This window comes from Oncorhynchus mykiss, chromosome 23, assembly GCF_013265735.2.
Source record: "Oncorhynchus mykiss isolate Arlee chromosome 23, USDA_OmykA_1.1, whole genome shotgun sequence".
Taxonomy (NCBI): Eukaryota; Metazoa; Chordata; class Actinopteri; order Salmoniformes; family Salmonidae; genus Oncorhynchus; species Oncorhynchus mykiss.
Genome location: NC_048587.1, coordinates 34,269,474 through 34,289,882, shown reverse-complemented (window position 1 = coordinate 34,289,882; position 20,409 = coordinate 34,269,474). Strand labels below are relative to the sequence as shown.

Genomic DNA, 20,409 nt, shown 5'->3' with positions numbered 1-20,409 from the left:
TGGCTACACAAAACAACATGGCTACACAAAACAACATGGCTACACAAAACAACATGGCTTCACCAAACAACATGGCTTCACAAAACAACAGGGCTACACAAAACAACAGGGCTTCACAAAACAACAGGGCTTCACAAAACAACAGGGCTTCACAAAACAACAGGGCTTCACAAAACAACAGGGCTACACAAAACAACAAGGCTACACAAAACAACAGGGCTTCACAAAACAACAGGGCTTCACAAAACAACAGGGCTTCACAAAACAACAGGGCTTCACAAAACAACAGGGCTTCACAAAACAACAGGGCTTCACAAAACAACAGGGCTACACAAAACAACAAGGCTACACAAAACAACAGGGCTTCACAAAACAACAGGGCTTCACAAAACAACAGGGCTTCACAAAACAACAGGGCTTCACAAAACAACAGGGCTTCACAAAACAACAGGGCTTCACAAAACAACATGGCTACACAAAACAACATGGCTACACAAAACAACAGGGCTACACAAAACAGAGCTACACAAAACAACAGGGCATCACAAAATAACAGAGCTTCAGAAAAATAATTTCCACTGCAGAAATGAATGCAGCGTTAGCCTATATGTTTCCAGTTGATCAGTAGCACAGTTGGATTGTGATTGAAACTTGTTTTCTTCCAGCTTGGGAGAGGAAGGAAAAGGCATTTAACTCCTAGCTGGGAATCAGTACTAGTGATTGACTAGTTCCCCCCCCCTAGCCTGTACAACCACGAACGCACCAACGCGAACACACTCACCCCATCTCTGCATGGTCTAAACACAGTCTGTCATCCATCTCCTATATAGCAGCTGGAGAGTCTATCCATCTCCTCCATTATTCACGTGGAGGAAATGGTCGTGCCACATGCACATATGTCCCCCCTGTCACAAAACCCAGACAGCACTGATGGTTCCTTATCAGAACTAAAACCATGACAAATGATCCCTATCTATACTATAATCCTCCAGGGGAATGGTCTGCATGTAACCACTGCATGTTAACTCTTCCATTTCCATTTTGGTCATTTAGCTAATCCAGAGCAACTTGAAGTCAGTTCATTCAACGAGGTAAAACAGTTTGACTGCTAGAACACCACCCAGACAGAGCAGCTTGGAGTTATTGTAAGTTGAGGACGATGTTAGTTGAATCAATGGGCAGATTGATAAGGAAAGGCCTGTCGTTGTATTAGCATTTATATAAGCATGGAGGCTTTTATCACGTAATAACTGTTAGGGGGTGTGATGGCAGGTTGTGTGCTTTTCCCCGTTAATCTATACTACATATACGGGGTCCGCACTACAATAGACTGTGTGTGTGTGTGTGTGTGTGTTGCGGTGAGTGACGTCTGTGCAGAGTGTACCTAGGGGAAATGAAAAAGGACTAGTTGTTTTTAGACTCCCTGAGGAAGTTGTATTTGTCCGATGCCCTTGCAGGTGCTAAATCAGTCTTATTTTAGTGATGGTGCCTTGCAGGTGCTAAATCAGTCTTATTTTAGTGATGGTACTTTGCAGGTGCTAAATCAGTCTTATTTTAGTGATGGTGCCGTGCAGGTGCTAAATCAGTCTTATTTTAGTGATGGTGCCTTGCAGGTGCTAAATCAGTCTTATTTTAGTGATGGTGCCTTGCAGGTGCTAAATCAGTCTTATTTTAGTGATGGTGCCTTGCAGGTGCTAAATCAGTCTTATTTTAGTGATGGTGCCTTGCAGGTGCTAAATCAGTCTTATTTTAGTGATGGTGCCTTGCAGGTGCTAAATCAGTCTTATTTTAGTGATGGTACTTTGCAGGTGCTAAATCAGTCTAATTTTAGTGATGGTGCCGTGCAGGTGCTAAATCAGTCTTATTTTAGTGATGGTGCCTTGCAGGTGCTAAATCAGTCTTATTTTAGTGATGGTGCCTTGCAGGTGCTAAATCAGTCTTATTTTAGTGATGGTGCCTTGCAGGTGCTAAATCAGTCTTATTTTAGTGATGTTGCCTTGCAGGTGCTAAATCAGTCTTATTTTAGTGATGGTGCCTTGCAGGTGCTAAATCAGTCTTATTTTAGTGATGGTGCCTTGCAGGTGCTAAATCAGTCTTATTTTAGTGATGGTGCCTTGCAGGTGCTAAATCAGTCTTATTTTAGTGATGGTGCCTTGCAGGTGCTAAATCAGTCTTATTTTAGTGATGGTACTTTGCAGGTGCTAAATCAGTCTTATTTTAGTGATGGTGCCGTGCAGGTGCTAAATCAGTCTTATTTTAGTGATGGTGCCTTGCAGGTGCTAAATCAGTCTTATTTTAGTGATGGTGCCTTGACTTAAATCAATCATTGATGTACTAACATGGCCTTCTTTCATCTCCTCCACACACACACAGTGCATGCGCAGCAGATGGGTTCACACATACACACTCAAAGGTCACACATGCTCAGAAAACATGCGCAGCAGATGCATGCACACACGTGTTCACATACGCGGACACACACACACAGAGGAAACAGACCGGATGATGGATGTTTTTACCACACAGTAGTCAGATAATGCCTTCACTGTAGTTCTAAGTAACACTGCTTCAGCAGGCAGCAATCCTTCCCTGAGACTTTATAAAGACAACATTTGCTTTCGGTTATCATTTTTTAAATATATTTTTATGCCAGGCTCTCTTGATACACAGCCACATATACTTTGACAGTGTATGGTTCCATTGACCATCCCCATGTACATTATTCCAGTAGTTCAGTTAAACAGCTATGAGAAGACATGACAGACTGTACAGTAGTAAACAGTATACCAGTAGTAAACCAGTATACCAGTAGTATACCAGTACTAAACCAGTATACCAGTAGTAAACCAGTATACCAGTAGTAAACCAGTATACCAGTAGTAAACCAGTATGCCAGTACTAAACCAGTATGCCAGTACTAAACCAGTATACCAGTAGTAAACCAGTATTCCAGTAGTAAACCAGTATACCAGTAGTAAACCAGTATGCCAGTACTAAACCAGTATGCCAGTAGTAAACCAGTATGCCAGTACTAAACCAGTATACCAGTAGTAAACCAGTATACCAGTAGTAAACCAGTATACCAGTAGTAAACCAGTATGCCAGTACTAAACCAGTATGCCAGTACTAAACCAGTATGCCAGTACTAAACCAGTATACCAGTACTAAACCAGTATACCAGTAGTAAACCAGTATTCCAGTACTAAACCAGTACTAAACCAGTATACCAGTACTAAACCAGTATACCAGTAGTAAACCAGTATTCCAGTACTAAACCAGTATACCAGTACTAAACCAGTATACCAGTAGTAAACCAGTATGCCAGTAGTAAATCAGTATACCAGCAGTAAACCATGGAGTCTGTTGTTATTGTTTTCTCTGTTCCTTGCTGTGCCTGGAGGAGACAGCCAAGGTCGGCAGCAGGCTAACACACACACACACACACACACACACACGACTGGGATCTGCTGTGCAGACTGAAGGTGTTACTGGGTTATTGTTTGTGTTCATCCGTTCCCTGTTCCTCCCCTGTAGGCTGGTTTCTACCTCTGTGAGCTTCCCCAAGCCTAATGTCTAGTCAGAGGAGGTTAACGTGAGGAAACATTCCTGTCCTGAAATAGACCTCCGTTCTGCAGCCGCAGGGCCACCACGCTCTTCTCTATTCCCACCACTGTGTGTGGTGGTGGGGGTGGGGGGGGGGGGGAGTTTTTTTCGTGTGCATTTGTATTTGCTTGTATGAGCAGAAAATATTGTATTTCTCTGTAGGTACTAGCAAGTATGTGTTTGTGTTTGTGTGTGTCGATATTGCGGTATATCCTCCGAGCTTGCAGCTTCTCTACCAAGGAGCTGGAGCTACTTCATGTAAAATCCAGACACACTCTCTACAATTAACTACCCTCCAACTCATACACAAGCTGACCAGAGTTCAACCCGGAGCACCCGCTGCTTCAGGCAATTTCCACATGGCCTAGAAGCAGCCCTGTGCTGTGTGCTATATAAGGCCCTGCTAGAGGAAGAAGACAAATTGTCCCAATGCCCATGGGAGCACTGTCCCTCTCTCTCCCTTCTCCTTCTCACTCTCATTCACTCTCGCTCTCTCTGCTCTCTCTCCTCGCTCTCCCCCCTCTCTTGCACATATGTCGGTCTCCCCCCTCCTTCTCTCTCTTGCTCTCTCTCTTGCTTTATCTTGCTCTCTCTTGCTCTTTCACTCTCTCTTTCCCTCTCCGTCTCTCTTTCTCAATCTCTCTCCTTCTTTCCCTCTCTTTCTCTGTTTTTCTCGCTCTCTCCTTCGCTCACTCTCTTGCTCTCTCTCCCCTCTCTCACATATCTCTCTCTCTGTCTGTCTGTCCAGAAGTGCCCACCTGACCAAGCTCCAGGCTTTAGGAGGAGGCTGCAGATGTAATAACTATTTTCTACCAGGCCAAATGACGGCATGTGGCCTGCTGGATCCCATGTGATTGGAGGGTGCTACCAAGGAGCTGGAGCTGCTTCATGTAAAATCCAGACACAATCTCTACAACTAACTACCCTCCAACTCAAACACAAGCTGACCAGAGTTCAATCCTGAGGCACCCACATCTTCAGGCAATTTCCACATGGCCTAGAAGCAGCCCTGTGCTGTGTGCTATATAAGGCCCTGCTAGAGGAAGAAGACAAATTGTCCCAATTCCCATGCGAGCACTGTCCCTCTCTCTCCCTTCTCCTCACTCTCTGCTCTCTCTCCCCCCTCTCTTTCACATGTCTGTCTGTCTGTGTCCCTCTCTCGCTCTCTCTATCTCTACCTCTTTCTCTCTCTCCTTCCCTACCACTCTCTCCTTCTCTACCACTCTCTCCTTCTTTACCTCTCTCTCCTTCTCTACCTCTCTCTCCTTCTTTACCTCTCTCTCCTTCTTTACCTCTCTCTCCTTCTCTACCTCTCTCTCCTTCTCTACCTCTCTCTCCTTCTCTACCTCTCTCTCCTTCTCTACCTTTCTCTTTTCTTTCTTTCTCTCCTTCTCTGTCCTCTCTCCTTTTATACCTCGCTCTCCTTCTCTAGCTCTCTCTCCTCTCTCCTTCTCTAGCTCTCTCTCCTCTCTCCTTCTCTAGCTCTCTCCTCCTCTACCTCTCTCTCCTCTCTCCTTCTCTACATCTCTATCCTTCTCTACTTCTACCCTCATTCTCTCCCTCTAGCTCCCCTCTCTTTCTCTCTCTCTCTCCCTCTGTCCAGCAGTGCCCCCCAGGCCAAACAACAACATGTGGCCTGCTGGATCCCATGTGATTGTGAGGGTGTGATGTGACGTTGAGGCCCGGGATCAGGCCTTTGTCTTTCTGCTCTCAATGTGGCATATACACATATTTTGGTACCCCAGTAATTCTGCGTCACAATCCTATCTCTCTATTTCAGGTGCTGAAATTGCCATCTCAGTGTTTGGTTCACCTAACCTGTAAATCTGGCTCCACAATGCCCAGACAGTTTCTAGAATGATGGGGAGGGAGGGGTGTTGTTGTTATTGCTGACTCTGTCTTTGTAAAGTAACTTGGTTTGCCAGGCCTATCTATTTCCAGATCCTGTATAAAACAACCTAGCTCCCAGACATCAAGGGGTCTGTCCTTAACACTTCCTTGAAAAGCCTTCGGGTCACATGACAAACGGGTCAGTGTTGAGCCAGAATGACGGCACAGTTTCACTGGAAGGAATGTGCCACCGTGCCCGCCACATGGGTAGCTAAATGTTATTTTAACTCTGTGTGCTCTGTAGAACGAAGCATCTGCCTGGGTTGCTAGGCTGTGATGATGATGCTGATGATGTTGATGATAAGAGACGAGGAGGGTGGTAGACAGCTAAAGGATTTCACTGGAAGCATTAGGGACCAATAGGAAAGACTGCTAGGCTTTTGAGTGTGTGTCGCATGGGGAGCAATGTTAACAGACAAACGTAAGCGTGCACACACACATACACATGCACAGTGCTTAACTAGTAAATCGGGACGAGCCGGAACAAAATGTGAGCACGAGAGAGGTACAATGACGTAGAATTGCATGAAATTAGTTCATAAAAGACCAACATTTTCCTGGACCCTAGGCCACTATAAAGCTTTGCATGCATACCATCGCATTTGTGTAACGACAGAGCCATAGAGTAGAGGCCCTTACAGGAGTTGCACACGTGAGAAACATTTTTTGTGGCCTAGGGTCCGGGAAAATGTTGGCCTTTTATAAATGGATTTCATGCCGTTTCTACATCATCTTACATGACTGGAGACTTTGCCATAATGCGTTTAAGTCAACTGGGAAATCGGGAAAAAACGAGCTCAGACTACGGTGAATATTAGTTTTGAACGGTCATCCAACTCTGAATTCCAAGTCGGGAACTCAGGCCTCTTTCTAGAGCTCCGACTTCCCGACTTGAAGATCACTGAGTCATGATTCGACCTTGTTTTTTTTTTCAGAATTCCCAGTTATCTTGAAATCACCATAATACCGCACAAATTATGGAAATGACAGGCTACTTTGACACTGACAAACTGAGAATCTGAGATCAATAAAAATGACCTTGGTGTGTGAAGACATACAGTGGGGCAAAAAAAGTATTTAGTCAGCCATCAATTGTGCAAGTTCTCCCACTTAAAAAGATGAGAGAGGCCTGTAATTTTCATCATAGGTACACAGACAAAATGAGAAAAGAAATCCAGAAAATCACATTGTATGATTTTTAATGAATTTATTTTCAAATTATGATGGAAAATAAGTATTTGGTCAATAACAAAAGTTTATCTCAATACTTTGTTATATACCCTTTGTTGGCAATGACAGAGGTCAAACGTTTTCTGTAAGTCTTCACAAGGACTCACCCAACGATGCACAACTCACTCTCTGGTGATGACCGATTATTTCGTGCCAAAAGCCTCTCTCTCTCTCTCTCTCTCTCTCTCTCTCTCTCTCTTGTTTTACTGTGTAAAACAATATTTCACGTTGATAAAAGATTTTGGTAGCCTACAGCCGACAGATTACAGCAGACAAATTAGAGTCATTTGCTTTCCAACCTGTGTTTTCCCACAATAATATTGCAAAAGGCCAGTTTTGAAATATTGCAAAAGGCCAGTTTTGTATGCATTCACTGACAGATTGGCAGCATGTTCCCAACTGTAGGCTATGCCTTGTTATTGGGCTACATTCCACAGCCAAGCTATTTTTAAAAGAAGCTATTTATCCTCTGTGGCAAATGATTTTGCTTTCTCGTGGTGTAGTAGACTATTCTAATGTATTTAATTACTTTCAGAACAGATAGCGGTAACTATAATTTTGGCAAATTTATTTCAACTTATCAGGGTTGGTGCAGCTCCTCCAGAACCCTTTGTGTGGTTATGATTCTATAAGGAAATGCAATACTGGAGAGGTGAGGGGTGCAGACTCATGTCGATCAGAGCAGATAGAGGGAGAGAGATCATAGAACGTGAATCTCATTTTAGTTCGGTGAGAGATACAGGAGAATTAACGAAAAGGCAACTCGAATGAACTTTTATCGCGTTTATTAGAATTTGTACATTGCAAAAAGTGAAAATAATTTTTTCATGCCACGAGAGGTACCAGATGTGGCCACATAGGTTCCGGAACGAAACCGTCCAAAACAGAGAGGTGCTAGTTCCTGATCCGGCTCAAATTAAGCACTACATATACAGTACATATACACACACACTCGCTAATACAGTTGTTTTTTGGTTTGATCTGTGAATGTCTCAGCCCAGTACGGTCCAATCTGTAGATGGACAGGGGGCTTACAGACCATACACCAGCAAACCCACAACATGGACCAAATGGATATTGACATTTAATCAACCCAGCACAAAGTATTTATGGATTGGCTGTATGATTCATAACAGGGTTTGTTTTCACATCACTGTTAGTTTTATAGGAGATCGGAGGGTTAGAACTGTGTAAATAGAGTATTCAGGCTAGATCAATGGCAATTCCACTGAGGGGTCAGACATATTAACCTCCGTCCACTGACTGGGAAAGGGGGATACCTAGTCAGTTGTACAACTGAATGCATTTAACTGAAATGTGTCTTCCGCATTTAACCCAACCCCTCTGAACCATAGAGGTGCGGAGAGGTGCTTATTAATCTGGGTGGCCATCTGGGAGAAAGTAATATATTTTAACCAAATAATATAATTCAGGGGCTATTTTAACCCTTCATCCATATATACACATAGATTTGAATCTGTTGGGCCACATGCCAAGATTCATGCCATGATAAAGACTGTTCCATTTCAGGCCTACAGTTCTTAACTTAATCCGAAATCACCCAGCTATCAGAAAAAGCCGTCTTTGCTCTCATGTGATAACAATTCCTCACACATTTCTCTCATGGTTATAACTTGTCATCTTCTCTGATGGATCACCCCCCATTAAGATGTTTTATGTTAAGTAGAGGATGATGATCATACTGCTCTCTCTCTCTGTCTTCCACCCCTGGGAACCATTCAAACCCCATTCACCCTCTCCCACTGAGCCTCTCTATACACCTACTTAAAGCCATTCGTTTTGCTGTGAGGAGAGGCCATCCTTCACTGTTGACTGTCTAAATGAGCCTATACATTCCCATAGGCAATCAACTCCCATAATGAATATTAATATCTGCTCCTCACAACCACTGTGGCGAATTTGATGTCAAATGTTCCATGAAAAAAACGCTGTTCTACCACAATGAAGAATTTAGTGGCATTTTGGCTACTATTGCTTTATTTAAAGCATCCACTTCCTTAATGGTTAATCATAATATAAACATAAAGATGGATTATGTGAACGATGAGATGGATTATTCCTCATTATTCATTGTTTGGCTCTCCTGAGGAGAGAGGAAGCAGCATGCTAGCTAGCTAACTAGGCTAGCTACTATACTATACTGTACCACCTTGCTGATTGCAAAGAGCCATGTACCTTCTTTATGGGATATGTACACTAAAGGGAAGACAGGACAATCTACACACATGGGTTTTGTTGCAGGCTTTTATTTTTTTTTTGCCATTGACATAAGCCACAACTTGTTTTATTGTCAATACCCGCACACTGTTCGGTCTGTTCTGTTGTTGTCTGTTGTCTGATTCACAGCAGTCCTGAAACTAATTGCCCCAGTGGGTTGAATAAAGATGTGTAAAGACTTGTTAATGATTCCTGTGTTCTGTGAACACTTGGGAATACACAGTAGTGGGCAGGTTTCTACTGTTTGCACCATTTGAAATCCACTGGCTATGTGTGGTACCCCAAACTGTGACATATATTATTGTAATAGAGTATGTCTATTAATGTGATATATATATATTATTGTGATAGAGTATGTCTATTAATGTGACATGTAATAGAGTATGCCTATTAATGTGACATATATTATTGTAATAGAGTATGTCTAATAATGTGACATATTATAGTAATAGAGTATGTCTATTAATGTGACGATTTCTTCCCTTCCTCTCTCTTTCACAGTCCCATAGAATCCTGTCAGAATTTCTACAAAGATTTCACGTTACAGATCGACATGTTCTTCAATGTCTTCTTCCTCCTCTACTTTGGGCTGCGGGTATGTACTAAAGCCCTATTAAAACACACACACACACACACACCTACCTCTCTCTAAAGGCAGGAGATCTATTGTCATAATACTGACTTGGTGTTCTCCCAAAGCCAGCGTTCCATTGGAGAAAAAGCCTGCCTGAAACCCTCAATGAATAAATAAAGTCCTAAGCTGCTTATGGCAGTCACGACTCCACATGAATCACATCACTGACTAAGATCTATTCACAAACAACATGCTGTATGTCAGGGGACGATGCTGGGAAACTGATCAAGCGGGTTGGCCCTAGCCTGGTCGTTATGTTTTATAGAACTGAACTGTTCTAGTGGCAACTTTAGTTCAGTATGTTAGAGTCCAAGGTACTCTTTAGATACAGTATATGAAAATGCATGTATTATGTTGCTATATTGATAAGGTTAAAAATAAAACATGAACTATGCATGAACTCTATATAATAAGAGGATTAGATAGACTTGCCATTTTTTTCATAGTCGTGATCTTTATAAGACGATAATAGCGCATTACAAAGCGGTCATACATGCGCATGATAACTGTTTTAATGCATTATAATTGCATCATAAGTCATTGTACTGTGAACTGAGGCGAGATATAGAAGCAAGAATTCATGTTGGTAACAAATTCAACCTGCAGCATGGACTTAAGGGAACGTTTTACCAACATGAATTGTTACGTCTATGTCTCCCCTCAGTTCATAGCAAACAAAGATAAGTCTTATGATACATTATAACTGCATCAATTAGGGTTGTCACAATACCAGTATTGCGATACTATGAAGTAAGCAAGGAAAGAAAACATAAAGCAGAGTTTATTTATTGAAGAGTCCTAATGTCACATTTGACATAAAGTAGCTTTTGAAATGACCTTAGAGTGTAGTCTTCTTTGTGTTTTCCAGGCTTTAAGTGAGGTGTTACCGTTCTATTTCTTCTTCAGTTCATAGCAGCCAATGATAAGCTGTGGTTCTGGCTGGAGGTCAACTCAGTGGTAGACTTCTTCACTGTTCCTCCTGTCTTCGTATCGGTCTACTTGAATAGGAGCTGGCTGGGTAAGAATTGACCTTTTTCACTCTCCCTCTCTCTATATTTCTCTCCATCTCTCTACAATGACTCAGTGACTTAGAGCAGTGTGACAGAAGTCTTTCTGTGGTGAAGTATTGTACCTTGTATATGGTGTCATGACTAGAGGTCAACCGATTATGATTTTTCAACGCAGATACCGATTATTGGAGGCCCAAAAAAAAGTCGATACCGATTAATCGGCCAATTAATATTTTTTAAATGTATTTGTAATAATGACAATTACAACAATACTGAATGAACACAAATTTTAACTTAATATAATACATCAATGAAACATGTTCAATTTGGTTTAAATAATGCAAAAACAAAGTGTTGGAGAAGAAAGTAAAAGTGCAATATGTGCCATGTAAGAAAGCTAACATTTAAGTTCCTTGCTCAGAACATGGGAACATATGAAAGCTGGTGGTTCCTTTTAACATGAGTCTTCAATATTCCCAGGTAAGAAGTTTTAGGTTGTAGTTATTATAGGAATTATAGGACTATTTCTCTCTATACCATTTGTATTTCATATACCTTTGACTATTGGAAGTTCTTATAGGCACTTTAGTATTACCAGTATAACAGTATAGCTTCCGTCCCTCTCCTTGCCGCTACCTGGGTTCGAACCAGGAACACATCGACAACAGCCACCCTCGAAGCAGCGTTATCCATGCAGAGCAAGGGGAACAACTACTCCAAGTCTCAGAGCGAGTGACGTTTGAAATGCTATTAGCGCGCACCCCGCTAACTAGCTAGCCATTTCACATCGGTTACACCAGCCTAATCTCGGGAGTTGATAGGCTTGAAGTCATAAACAGCTCAATGCTTGAAGCATTGCGAAGAGCTGCTGGCAAAATGCACGAAAGTGCTGTTTGAATGAATGCTTACGAGCCTGCTGGTGCCTACCATCGCTCAGTCAGACTGCTCTATCAAATCATAGACTTAATTATAACATAATAACACGAGCCTTAGGTCATTAATATGGTCGAATCTGGAAACTATAATTTCCAAAACAAAACGTTTATTATTTCAGTGAAATACGGAACCGTTACGTATTTTATCTAACGGATGGCATCTCTAAGTCTAAATATTGCTGTTACATTGTACAACCTTCAATGTAATGTCATAATTACGTAAAATTCTGGCAAATTAGTTTGCAATGAGCCAGGCGGCCCAAACTGTTGCATATACCCTGACTCTGCGTGCAATGAACGCAAGAGAACTGACACAATTTCACCTGGTTAATATTGCCTGCTAACCTTTCTTTTAGCATTAATATGTAGGTTTAAAAATATGTACTTCTGTGTATTGATTTTAAGAAAGGCATTAATGTTTATGGTTAGGTACACGTTGGAGCAACGACAGTCCTTTTTCGCGAATGCGCACCGCATCGATTATATGCAACACAGGACACGCTAGATAAACTAGTAATATCATCAACCATGTGTAGTTATAACTAGTGATTATGATTGATTGTTTTTTATAAGATAAGCTTAATCCTAGCTAGCAACTTACCTTGGCTTCTTACTGCATTCGCGTAACAGGCAGGCTCCTCGTGAGGCAGGTGGTTAGAGCGTTGGACTAGTTAACCGTAAGGTTGCAAGGTTGAATCCCTGAGCTGACAAGTTAAAATCTGTCGTTCTGCCCCTGAACAAGGCAGTTAACCCATCTTTCCTAGTCCGTCATTGAAAATAAGAATGTGTTCTTAACTGACTTGCCTCGTTAAATAAAAATCAGCCTCCAAAAATACCGATTTCCGATTGTTATGAAAATTTCAAATCGGCCCTAATTAATCGTCCATTCCGATTCACGACACCTCTAAATTGACATCTATTGGACCTGCTCTGTGCAGTGTCCTCCACATTTAACAATAGGTGCAGCCTGGGAAACATACAATGGTCTGGATTGTGTCATGGCCTATTTTTCTCAGTAGGCTATGCAGTAGTAGCGTGGTGATGCTATTTTTAGTGTTAACTAGCTGTAGAATGATGAAAAAGGTTGAAATGGTGGTCTATGACAGATTGGATTTAATAATTATCCATTCTTTGCATTGCCACTAATTAAATCTGTAGTCTGATGTAAAAAAAAGCCAACAGTGAACGTTCCTGTGACATCAGGGAAGGTTACAATGGAATACCAATTTGGTAAACATGTTGGTGAAGTTGGCAATTTTATTCAGAAATATTTGGAGAAAAAAAACATTGTTTTGAGAAATAAACAAGAAGTTGCAATTTTAACTTTCTGAGAAGGTCCCTACTAACGGTCTTGGAATGCAGAAGTAACCAGATTGTTTACTGGGAGGAGGCTCTCCTCGGCAGTGAATCGTGAGTCCTACTATCTGGGTCTAACCAGCCCCCTATTTCTGGAGGTATTTGAAAAGGCAACTGGGAGGAAAGCCATTGTTTTGAGATGGCCTAGATTTCCCTTTACTCACCATGAATATGCATTCATAAATTATGTATTTATTTATCTATCATCTATTCATACTGGGGAAGCCAGTGAGATGAAAAAATATATAATTTTACCACTGAGAATGTGTCAGATAGCACAGAAGAATACACCCTCGAAAAGCCCACTCGCGTCACACTGTGTTTGTGTTTGCATAGAGGCGGAATGACGCTTTCTGTGCGTCAGATAGTGTATTTTAGGGTCATCTGATTTTATACGGTCCCACACACACACCACGTGTGAAATAGAATGTGTGTTTGCACTAGCGTGTATTGCATGTGTGTTTATTGCTGTGAGATTGTGTGTTTTAAGGGTGTGTTACTGTTACATGCCTCGGACTGAGACGTAGTCAGCAGATAATTGACCTGAATTAACAGGGTGGTATGATGAGATGGAGAAAAGTTAGTAGGATTCAGTATTAGGCATACTCCAAGTTTGTGAAACTTTTTTTATTTAGGCAAAATCAATTATACATTACAACTGCATACTAGTATTAAGTCTTTTCACATTCCATTTTGTGTATCAAAAATTAAGGTCTCAAGTCCCCCCCCCCAAAAGTCTCCATACATCTAACGTAAACTCACCCCATTCCGTACAAATGTGCGTAACCGCGACATTCAAACGAGGCTACAAAGAAAACTAATGGGACTATAGCGACTGTGTTGCCTTCAATATCGGGGGTGTGAACTATGTTTCTATTCAAGCGTTGATCGACATGGTAATGGCTCTATAGTATTGGAGAAAAGTTTTAAAAAACGGACCCTCCGTTACATCGGGACGTACATGTCGTAACGTACAGCACGCATAAAGCAACTATTTCTGTCTTACAATCTCTTTCCACCAGGTGTAGCACTTCTCTCATCATTTAGAAACAAGAAATGGACAGTGACGGGGGTAAGGGGGGATACCTAGTCATTTTTTGCGTCATCATTGCATGCGATCATCATTCTCAAAGCTGCTGTTTACTTCTAAGATCACTTAAGCACCGCCCTAAAACCCCGATTCAAATTCGACACAAACCTTCAAATAGGTATGTAATGACACATTATATAAACTCTTTATAGTGTTTTATTTACATTTTAGAGGCGATAAGGTGATAAGTTGGACAGATCGAGTGAAAAAAAAGCAATTTTACCACCCGACATCTCTCCTTCTCACTATCACGCATTAGTTTCGCTTCCCCACCCGCCATTTAAAAAAATACCCGACGGGGCTCATTGCCTGCTTGAATTATGCAGAAACGGGCAGTGTTTAGGTCATGTAATTGATTCTGATGGAAAGGGGAGAAATTGTGCTTTACAATGGTATTGACATTACAGTTAATCTGGAAGTATTACGTTTTTGGGGCGCTAAAATAAGGGCAATTGTACGGACCACGGCGATGTGTGAGTTTACGTTACGCATTCACCTTTCACCTCTTGCTATAGCTAAATTAATACTGCATATAATCTGAGGCTATTCAATCAGTAGTATTTAGCATCTAGCAATAAAAGCTATTTGGCATGTAAAACCATCAAATTGTACCATAAGAGGCTACATTACATTATACCTAGCTCACTGTACTAGCAGTGTCAATTTCCATAAAGCTACAAATGACTGGAGGCTGTGCTAAACAATGCTACAACCATTACATTCTAAACCATCAACATATGATTTAACAAGCTGAAACCCAATAGCCTCGAGTTAGCTAGCGCAAAGCTAAATTCGGTTAGCATAATGCTAGTAAACTGTTCAATGCTATTTTCTTACAAATAAACACTTAACACATTTTATAGTCACATTGCATATTTACATATATTTCCTGAAGTAAACTGAGCCTTTGTTCATTGGAAATAAAACAAATATGAGCTAAAAACCTTGTTGAAAAAGTCGTATTCCCTTTTCTTACGTATAACCATTAGCAACCTAGCAAACGCCCATTACTTATAATGTGGAAAATACCAACCAGTTTTTCACTCAGTTAAATTTCCTTCAATTGCCTTCAAACATTACCAAACTCATGGACTATGTAGTTAACCATGTTATCTCAATATTTCATGAGTCATATTGCACTTTTGCGCATTACATACCTGAATTAACAGAGTGGAATGATGAGATGGAGATAAGATAGTTCAGTATTAGGCATTTCCCAATATTGAAGAAGCAACATCCAAGACCTCACGGGCCCACTAACGCTCCCCATTGACATCACAGCTCCCCCTAGCGGCAGCAATTATATACATTACTTTCAATGCAAATACAGGACCTGGGAGGCCTACAAAATTATACAAGGGATGGCTCCATAAAATAACAAACTAAATAAAACATTTAAAAAATGACCATGCATATTTGTGTATGTCACATTACGTAGCAACAGATATTACTGTCCCAGCGATCCATTGACTGGGTCCACACTACAATATACTGTGACATAGTGTGTGTGTGTGTGTGTGTGTGTGTGTGATTGGCCTACACTGTGCTATTGTGCCATAACACATAGGCCGGACTCTCTATCAACTGGTTGATATCACAGGGGGTACTATTAGCTGAGGACAGGGTATTAGGCAGGGTACTACCCATCTTCCGAAAACATCTGAAACAGTATCTTAAATAATCCTTCTCCTCACCACAACCCCCACCCCCCAAAAAAACAAAAAACAAACAACATGTTAACCACCACTTGCACTTGACCCCCCCTTCTAGTTCTGATCCTATTGATAGCTGCATTAAAAATGTACTTTCTATGCCTGTGATATGAGGTTGTCCCACCTAGCTGTCTTAAGATGAATACACCAACTGTAAGTCGCTCTGGATAAGAGCGTCTGCTAAATAACTAAAATGACAATGTAAATGTATTCGGCCAGGTTATTATTAGGATGAGCTGGTATTGGACACAAATCAAAGGTTTCCAGGAAATAAGAAACATGTCAAATTATAGCAACATGACAATGATTGACGACAGGACAGAATCCAATGACTGTATAGATAGAAAGTCTAATGATAGATCTGGTACTGTAGAGGTGTTATCAGGTAGATTTTACATCAGACTCTAGATCCAACATGCATGAATAATCCGTCCAGTGGTTGGTGACTGAGTGACATGTATAATGTCCTCACATGTCCCCCATGTCAATCTCTATTGAGTTGAGATCCAGTGGCAAGGCAAGTTGACAGAATTGTAATGGCTTCACTGTAATCAATAGAGATGGATCCATAATCAGTGATTTGTCTTTGTCTTGATGTCCATCAAGACTATTTCCATCTCACTAATTCTGTTTTGTCGTCTGTTTGAGAGGCAAACAATGACGGTGTTAACAGTTTTACATCAATCCCTGTGGACTCATTCAGTTTTCTCTCTCTGTGTGACTAAAAGCTATGACGCACGCACGCACGCACACACGCGCGCACACACACACACACACACACACACACACACACACACACTACCAGTTGTTCTCATGGAACTGCCTGAGAAACTTCCAGTGGTTTTCTCTAACAGGAGAACCACTGGACTCCATTACTGAAAATAAAATTAAGAGGTTCTGCACTGCAGTAGCTCTGCTCTATTCAACATTTGACATTTAGTCATTTAGCAGACACTCCTATCCAGACCGACTTACAGTAGTGAGTGCTTAAATGTTAATTATTTTCACACTGGTACCCGTGGGAATCAAACCCACAACGCTGGTGTTGCTCTACCAACTGAGCCACAGGAGACAGTTCTCCATCTATCCTACTCTATGTATTTCTCATTTCACAGTAATGTTCATTCCCATTTTGCAATTTGGCCGTTAATTAAGAGGGTAGAGAAACGTGTGGCTAATATAAAAAGGACATGCAGTGTTCCTCCTGGAAATAAGACACCATCTTCTTAAATGACTTGAAGTGGGTGTCCCTCCCATGAGAGAGAGGGCCATAGCCAGGCTAGTGGTGTTGATTAGCTGTAGTGGTGGCTGGTGGCACTTTAAATGGGGAGGACTGGCTCATAGTAATGGCTGGAACGGAATTATTGGAATGGTCTCAAACACATCCATTAATTATTTGTGAACCGTCTTCCCCTCACCAGCCTCCTCTGATTAGTGCTTTGAAAGATGTTAGCTTGCTGTTAGCCCCAGAGCCCCAACCCTTCCACCCCATCTACACAAGTCATTTCAGTCCTACTAGGGCTTCACTCTAGAAAGAACAGAGCTTGTGGAGGATGGTAAGGCAGCTTTGAATTGATAGTGTAGGGTCCTGTGGAAAAATAGGAATAACTACATGTATATAGACCTTATAATACAATGCAAGGGTAAAAAGAAATACATGCAAATGCCCTCATATAAGAATATATAGGCAGTGTTGTAAAAGCTCAACCCCGATTTTAAAATTAAAGCAATATGACATAATATCCCATATTACTTCCACACACAGACTACTGGAGCCAATGTACCATCCATATCTCGCCAAATGACATATTCTCATCACTACTGCCCTCTGTTGGTGATATTAGTGTACTGTCTGTTTTGATCTCTGAAGCCTTGTGCTCTGCTTACTGACTCTAGTAAAGTATCTGCTTGTGCATTCCCCTTAGTCCTCTAGTGTGTGAGTGTGTGCGGGGGGGCTATAATCCTTACTGGCTGGACAGGGTATTATCCGTGTTGTAACATGGTCATCCCTAGGCTGCTGATTGATAAAAGGCTCCAGTGTGTGTTTCTACTGTCAGTCACGTGACAGAGGGGAGGGGGCTTGGCAGTGCACATACCCACAGATTTGGATTGTGTTACATGCAGTGTTGTTGCATGTGTAGCAGATGCGGGCTATTTAGCATATGCTAGTAGCCATCATGCAGTTACGTCACCTGCCCAACGAGAACCAATGGCCTTGGTAGGGAAACGGTTAGCACATTAGCTTCGGGAATACTTAGTGTTGACATGAGTTCGGATTCGATGTGGCTCCTCCAACTACCCAGAGCGATTTGTTTACTCCTGTACTCTTCAGTAGTGCAGATGGCTCTATTGCTCTGAGTTGAAGTCAATACAAATCAAATCAAGTTGTATTTGTAAGGTGTAGACCTTACAGTGACATGCTTACTTACAAGCCCTTAACCAACAATGCAGTTCAAGAAATAGAGTCAAGAAAATATTTACTAAATAAACTAAAGTAATTAAAAATGTTAAAAAAGTAACACAATAAAATAACAATAGCGAGGCTATATACAGGGGGTACCGGTACCGAGTCAATGTGCAGGGGTACAGGTTAGTTGAGGTAATTTGTACATGTAGGTAGGGGTAAAGTGACTATGCATAGATAATAATAACAGTGAGTAGAAAACAAAAGGGGGGGGGGGGGGTTAAGTGTAAATAGTCTGCGTGGCCATTTGATTAATTGTTCAGCAGTCTTGTGGCTTGGGGGTAGAAGCTGTTAAGGAGCCTTTTGGACCAAGACTTGGCGCGCCGGTACCACTTCAGAAACTTGTCCCGAAGCCATTCCTGCATTGTCGGGTTGGAAGGTGATCCATCGCCCCAGTCTGAGGTTGTGAGGTCTGTGCCTCGACACAATCCTGTCTTGGAGCTCTACGGACAATTCTTTCAACCTCATGGCTTGGGTTTTGCTCTCACATGCAGTGTCAACTGTGGGACCTTATATAGACAGGTGTGTGTCTTTCCAAATCATGTTCAATCAATTGAATTTACCACAGGTGGACTCCAAGTTGTAGAAACACCTCAAGGATGATCAATGGAAACAGGATGCACCTGAGCTCAATTCTCATAGCAAAGGGTCTGAATATGTATGTAAATAAGGTATTTCTGTTTTTTATTTGCATATGTTATGTACACCTCTTGCAGGAGGGAACACAACGCCCTGCTACACTCAACTCCTTGTGGAGTTAAAGAGGTATGTGATTGTAAAGATGACAGAGGCAGAGAATATTACCGTTTACTGGGAATTTATTTTCTTAACACGGCAATGTGGCCGAACGGAACCAAAGCAAAGAAAGTTTAAGTTTAAGAGCCCCCTCTCCTACCTTACTTGCCTACCCACTACGTACCTAACCTTAACGCAACCTGGCGCGCTAACCAAAATACAGGGGTTGGTCCGACCAGGTCTTACCTAGTTTCCATAGACAGGATACATACTACGGGTATATGTATGCCCACAGGCCTCTTGCCTAAGCACTACAAGGTGCCTTCCCCTTCCCCCCTGGGAACAAATGAAACAGAATAATACAAACTTAAAGTGAACAATTTCAATAATCACAAACACAGTGTCCTTTGTCATACACATACCTCAGAAGTAGCGGCTACAAAATACATAACAAAAACTGTCCCTGAACAACAACCAACACAGGACAACAATGGAACACTGGCTTTTAAAGCTGCCGAAGGAGTCGGTAATTGTAATTGTAGACAGCTGTATCCCCTGACGGGAGGGCGGGTCAAAGCTCCAATCTGCAATGGGCCCGACCAATCAGCTGCTTAGGGGAATCCAGGAAGCCATTTCCTGAAACATATACAAACACATACAAACCCAAAACAACACAGAAACTGAGGAACGTAACAACATACATTACTAAAAACCTGTTTTCGCTTTGTCATTATGGGGTATTTTGTGTAGATTGCTGAGGATATTTTGGTATTTAATCCATTTTAAAATAAGGCTGTAACATAACAAAATGTTGAAAATGTCAAGGGGTCTGAATACTTTCCAAATGCACTGTATTGATGAAGCCATTGACTGAGGTGGTATACTCCTCATTGCCATTGGATGAATTCCGTAACATATTCCAGTCTGTGCTAGCAAAACAGTCCTGTAGCTTAGCATCCGCATCATCTGACCTCTTCTGTATTGAGAGAGTCACTGGTACTTCCTGCTTTAGTTTTTGCTTGTAAGTAGGAATCAGGAGGATAGAATTATGGTCAGATTTGCCAAATGGAGGGCGAGGGAGAGCTTTGTATGCTTTAAACAGATGGTAGAGGCTGGTTACACACTCGGCGACTAATTCTAATAAGGCACCCCGATCTCCACCCCCTGTATTTCCGTCTTTTCTTCACACGAATAAGGGGGATTTGGGCCTGGTCTCGGAGAAGCAGTATGTCCTTCGCTTTGGACTCATTAAAAAAAAAATGTTGTCCAGTTCGAGGTGAGTAATTGCTGTTCTGATATCCAGAAACTATTTTCGGTCATCAGAGATGGTAGCAGCAACATTATGTACTAAATAAGTTAGGTTAGGAGCCCGTAAAATGGCAGTCATCCCCTCCGGCGCCATTATTATCCACAAACCTCCATTCCGCTTTATCCCAGTGTACTATAGATACTGTCTACCCATCTGATATCTGCTAGTGACAGCACGGCACTTGTGATTAAATACAGATTATT

The 20,409-nt window shown here is 41.6% G+C and overlaps 1 protein-coding gene across 32 annotated transcripts in view; it reads left to right on the top strand.

The window, feature by feature from the left end:
• Window positions 1-20,409, top strand: part of kcnma1a (potassium large conductance calcium-activated channel, subfamily M, alpha member 1a) — a 292,474-nt gene that overhangs the window by 179,647 nt on the left and 92,418 nt on the right. For all 32 annotated transcript variants that reach the window (XM_036960270.1, XM_036960275.1, XM_036960268.1 and 29 more), the window contains exons 4-5: window positions 9,463-9,556; window positions 10,502-10,613. In XM_036960270.1, the coding sequence (XP_036816165.1) occupies window positions 9,463-9,556; window positions 10,502-10,613 (206 nt within the window). The remainder of the gene's footprint in view (window positions 1-9,462; window positions 9,557-10,501; window positions 10,614-20,409) is intronic.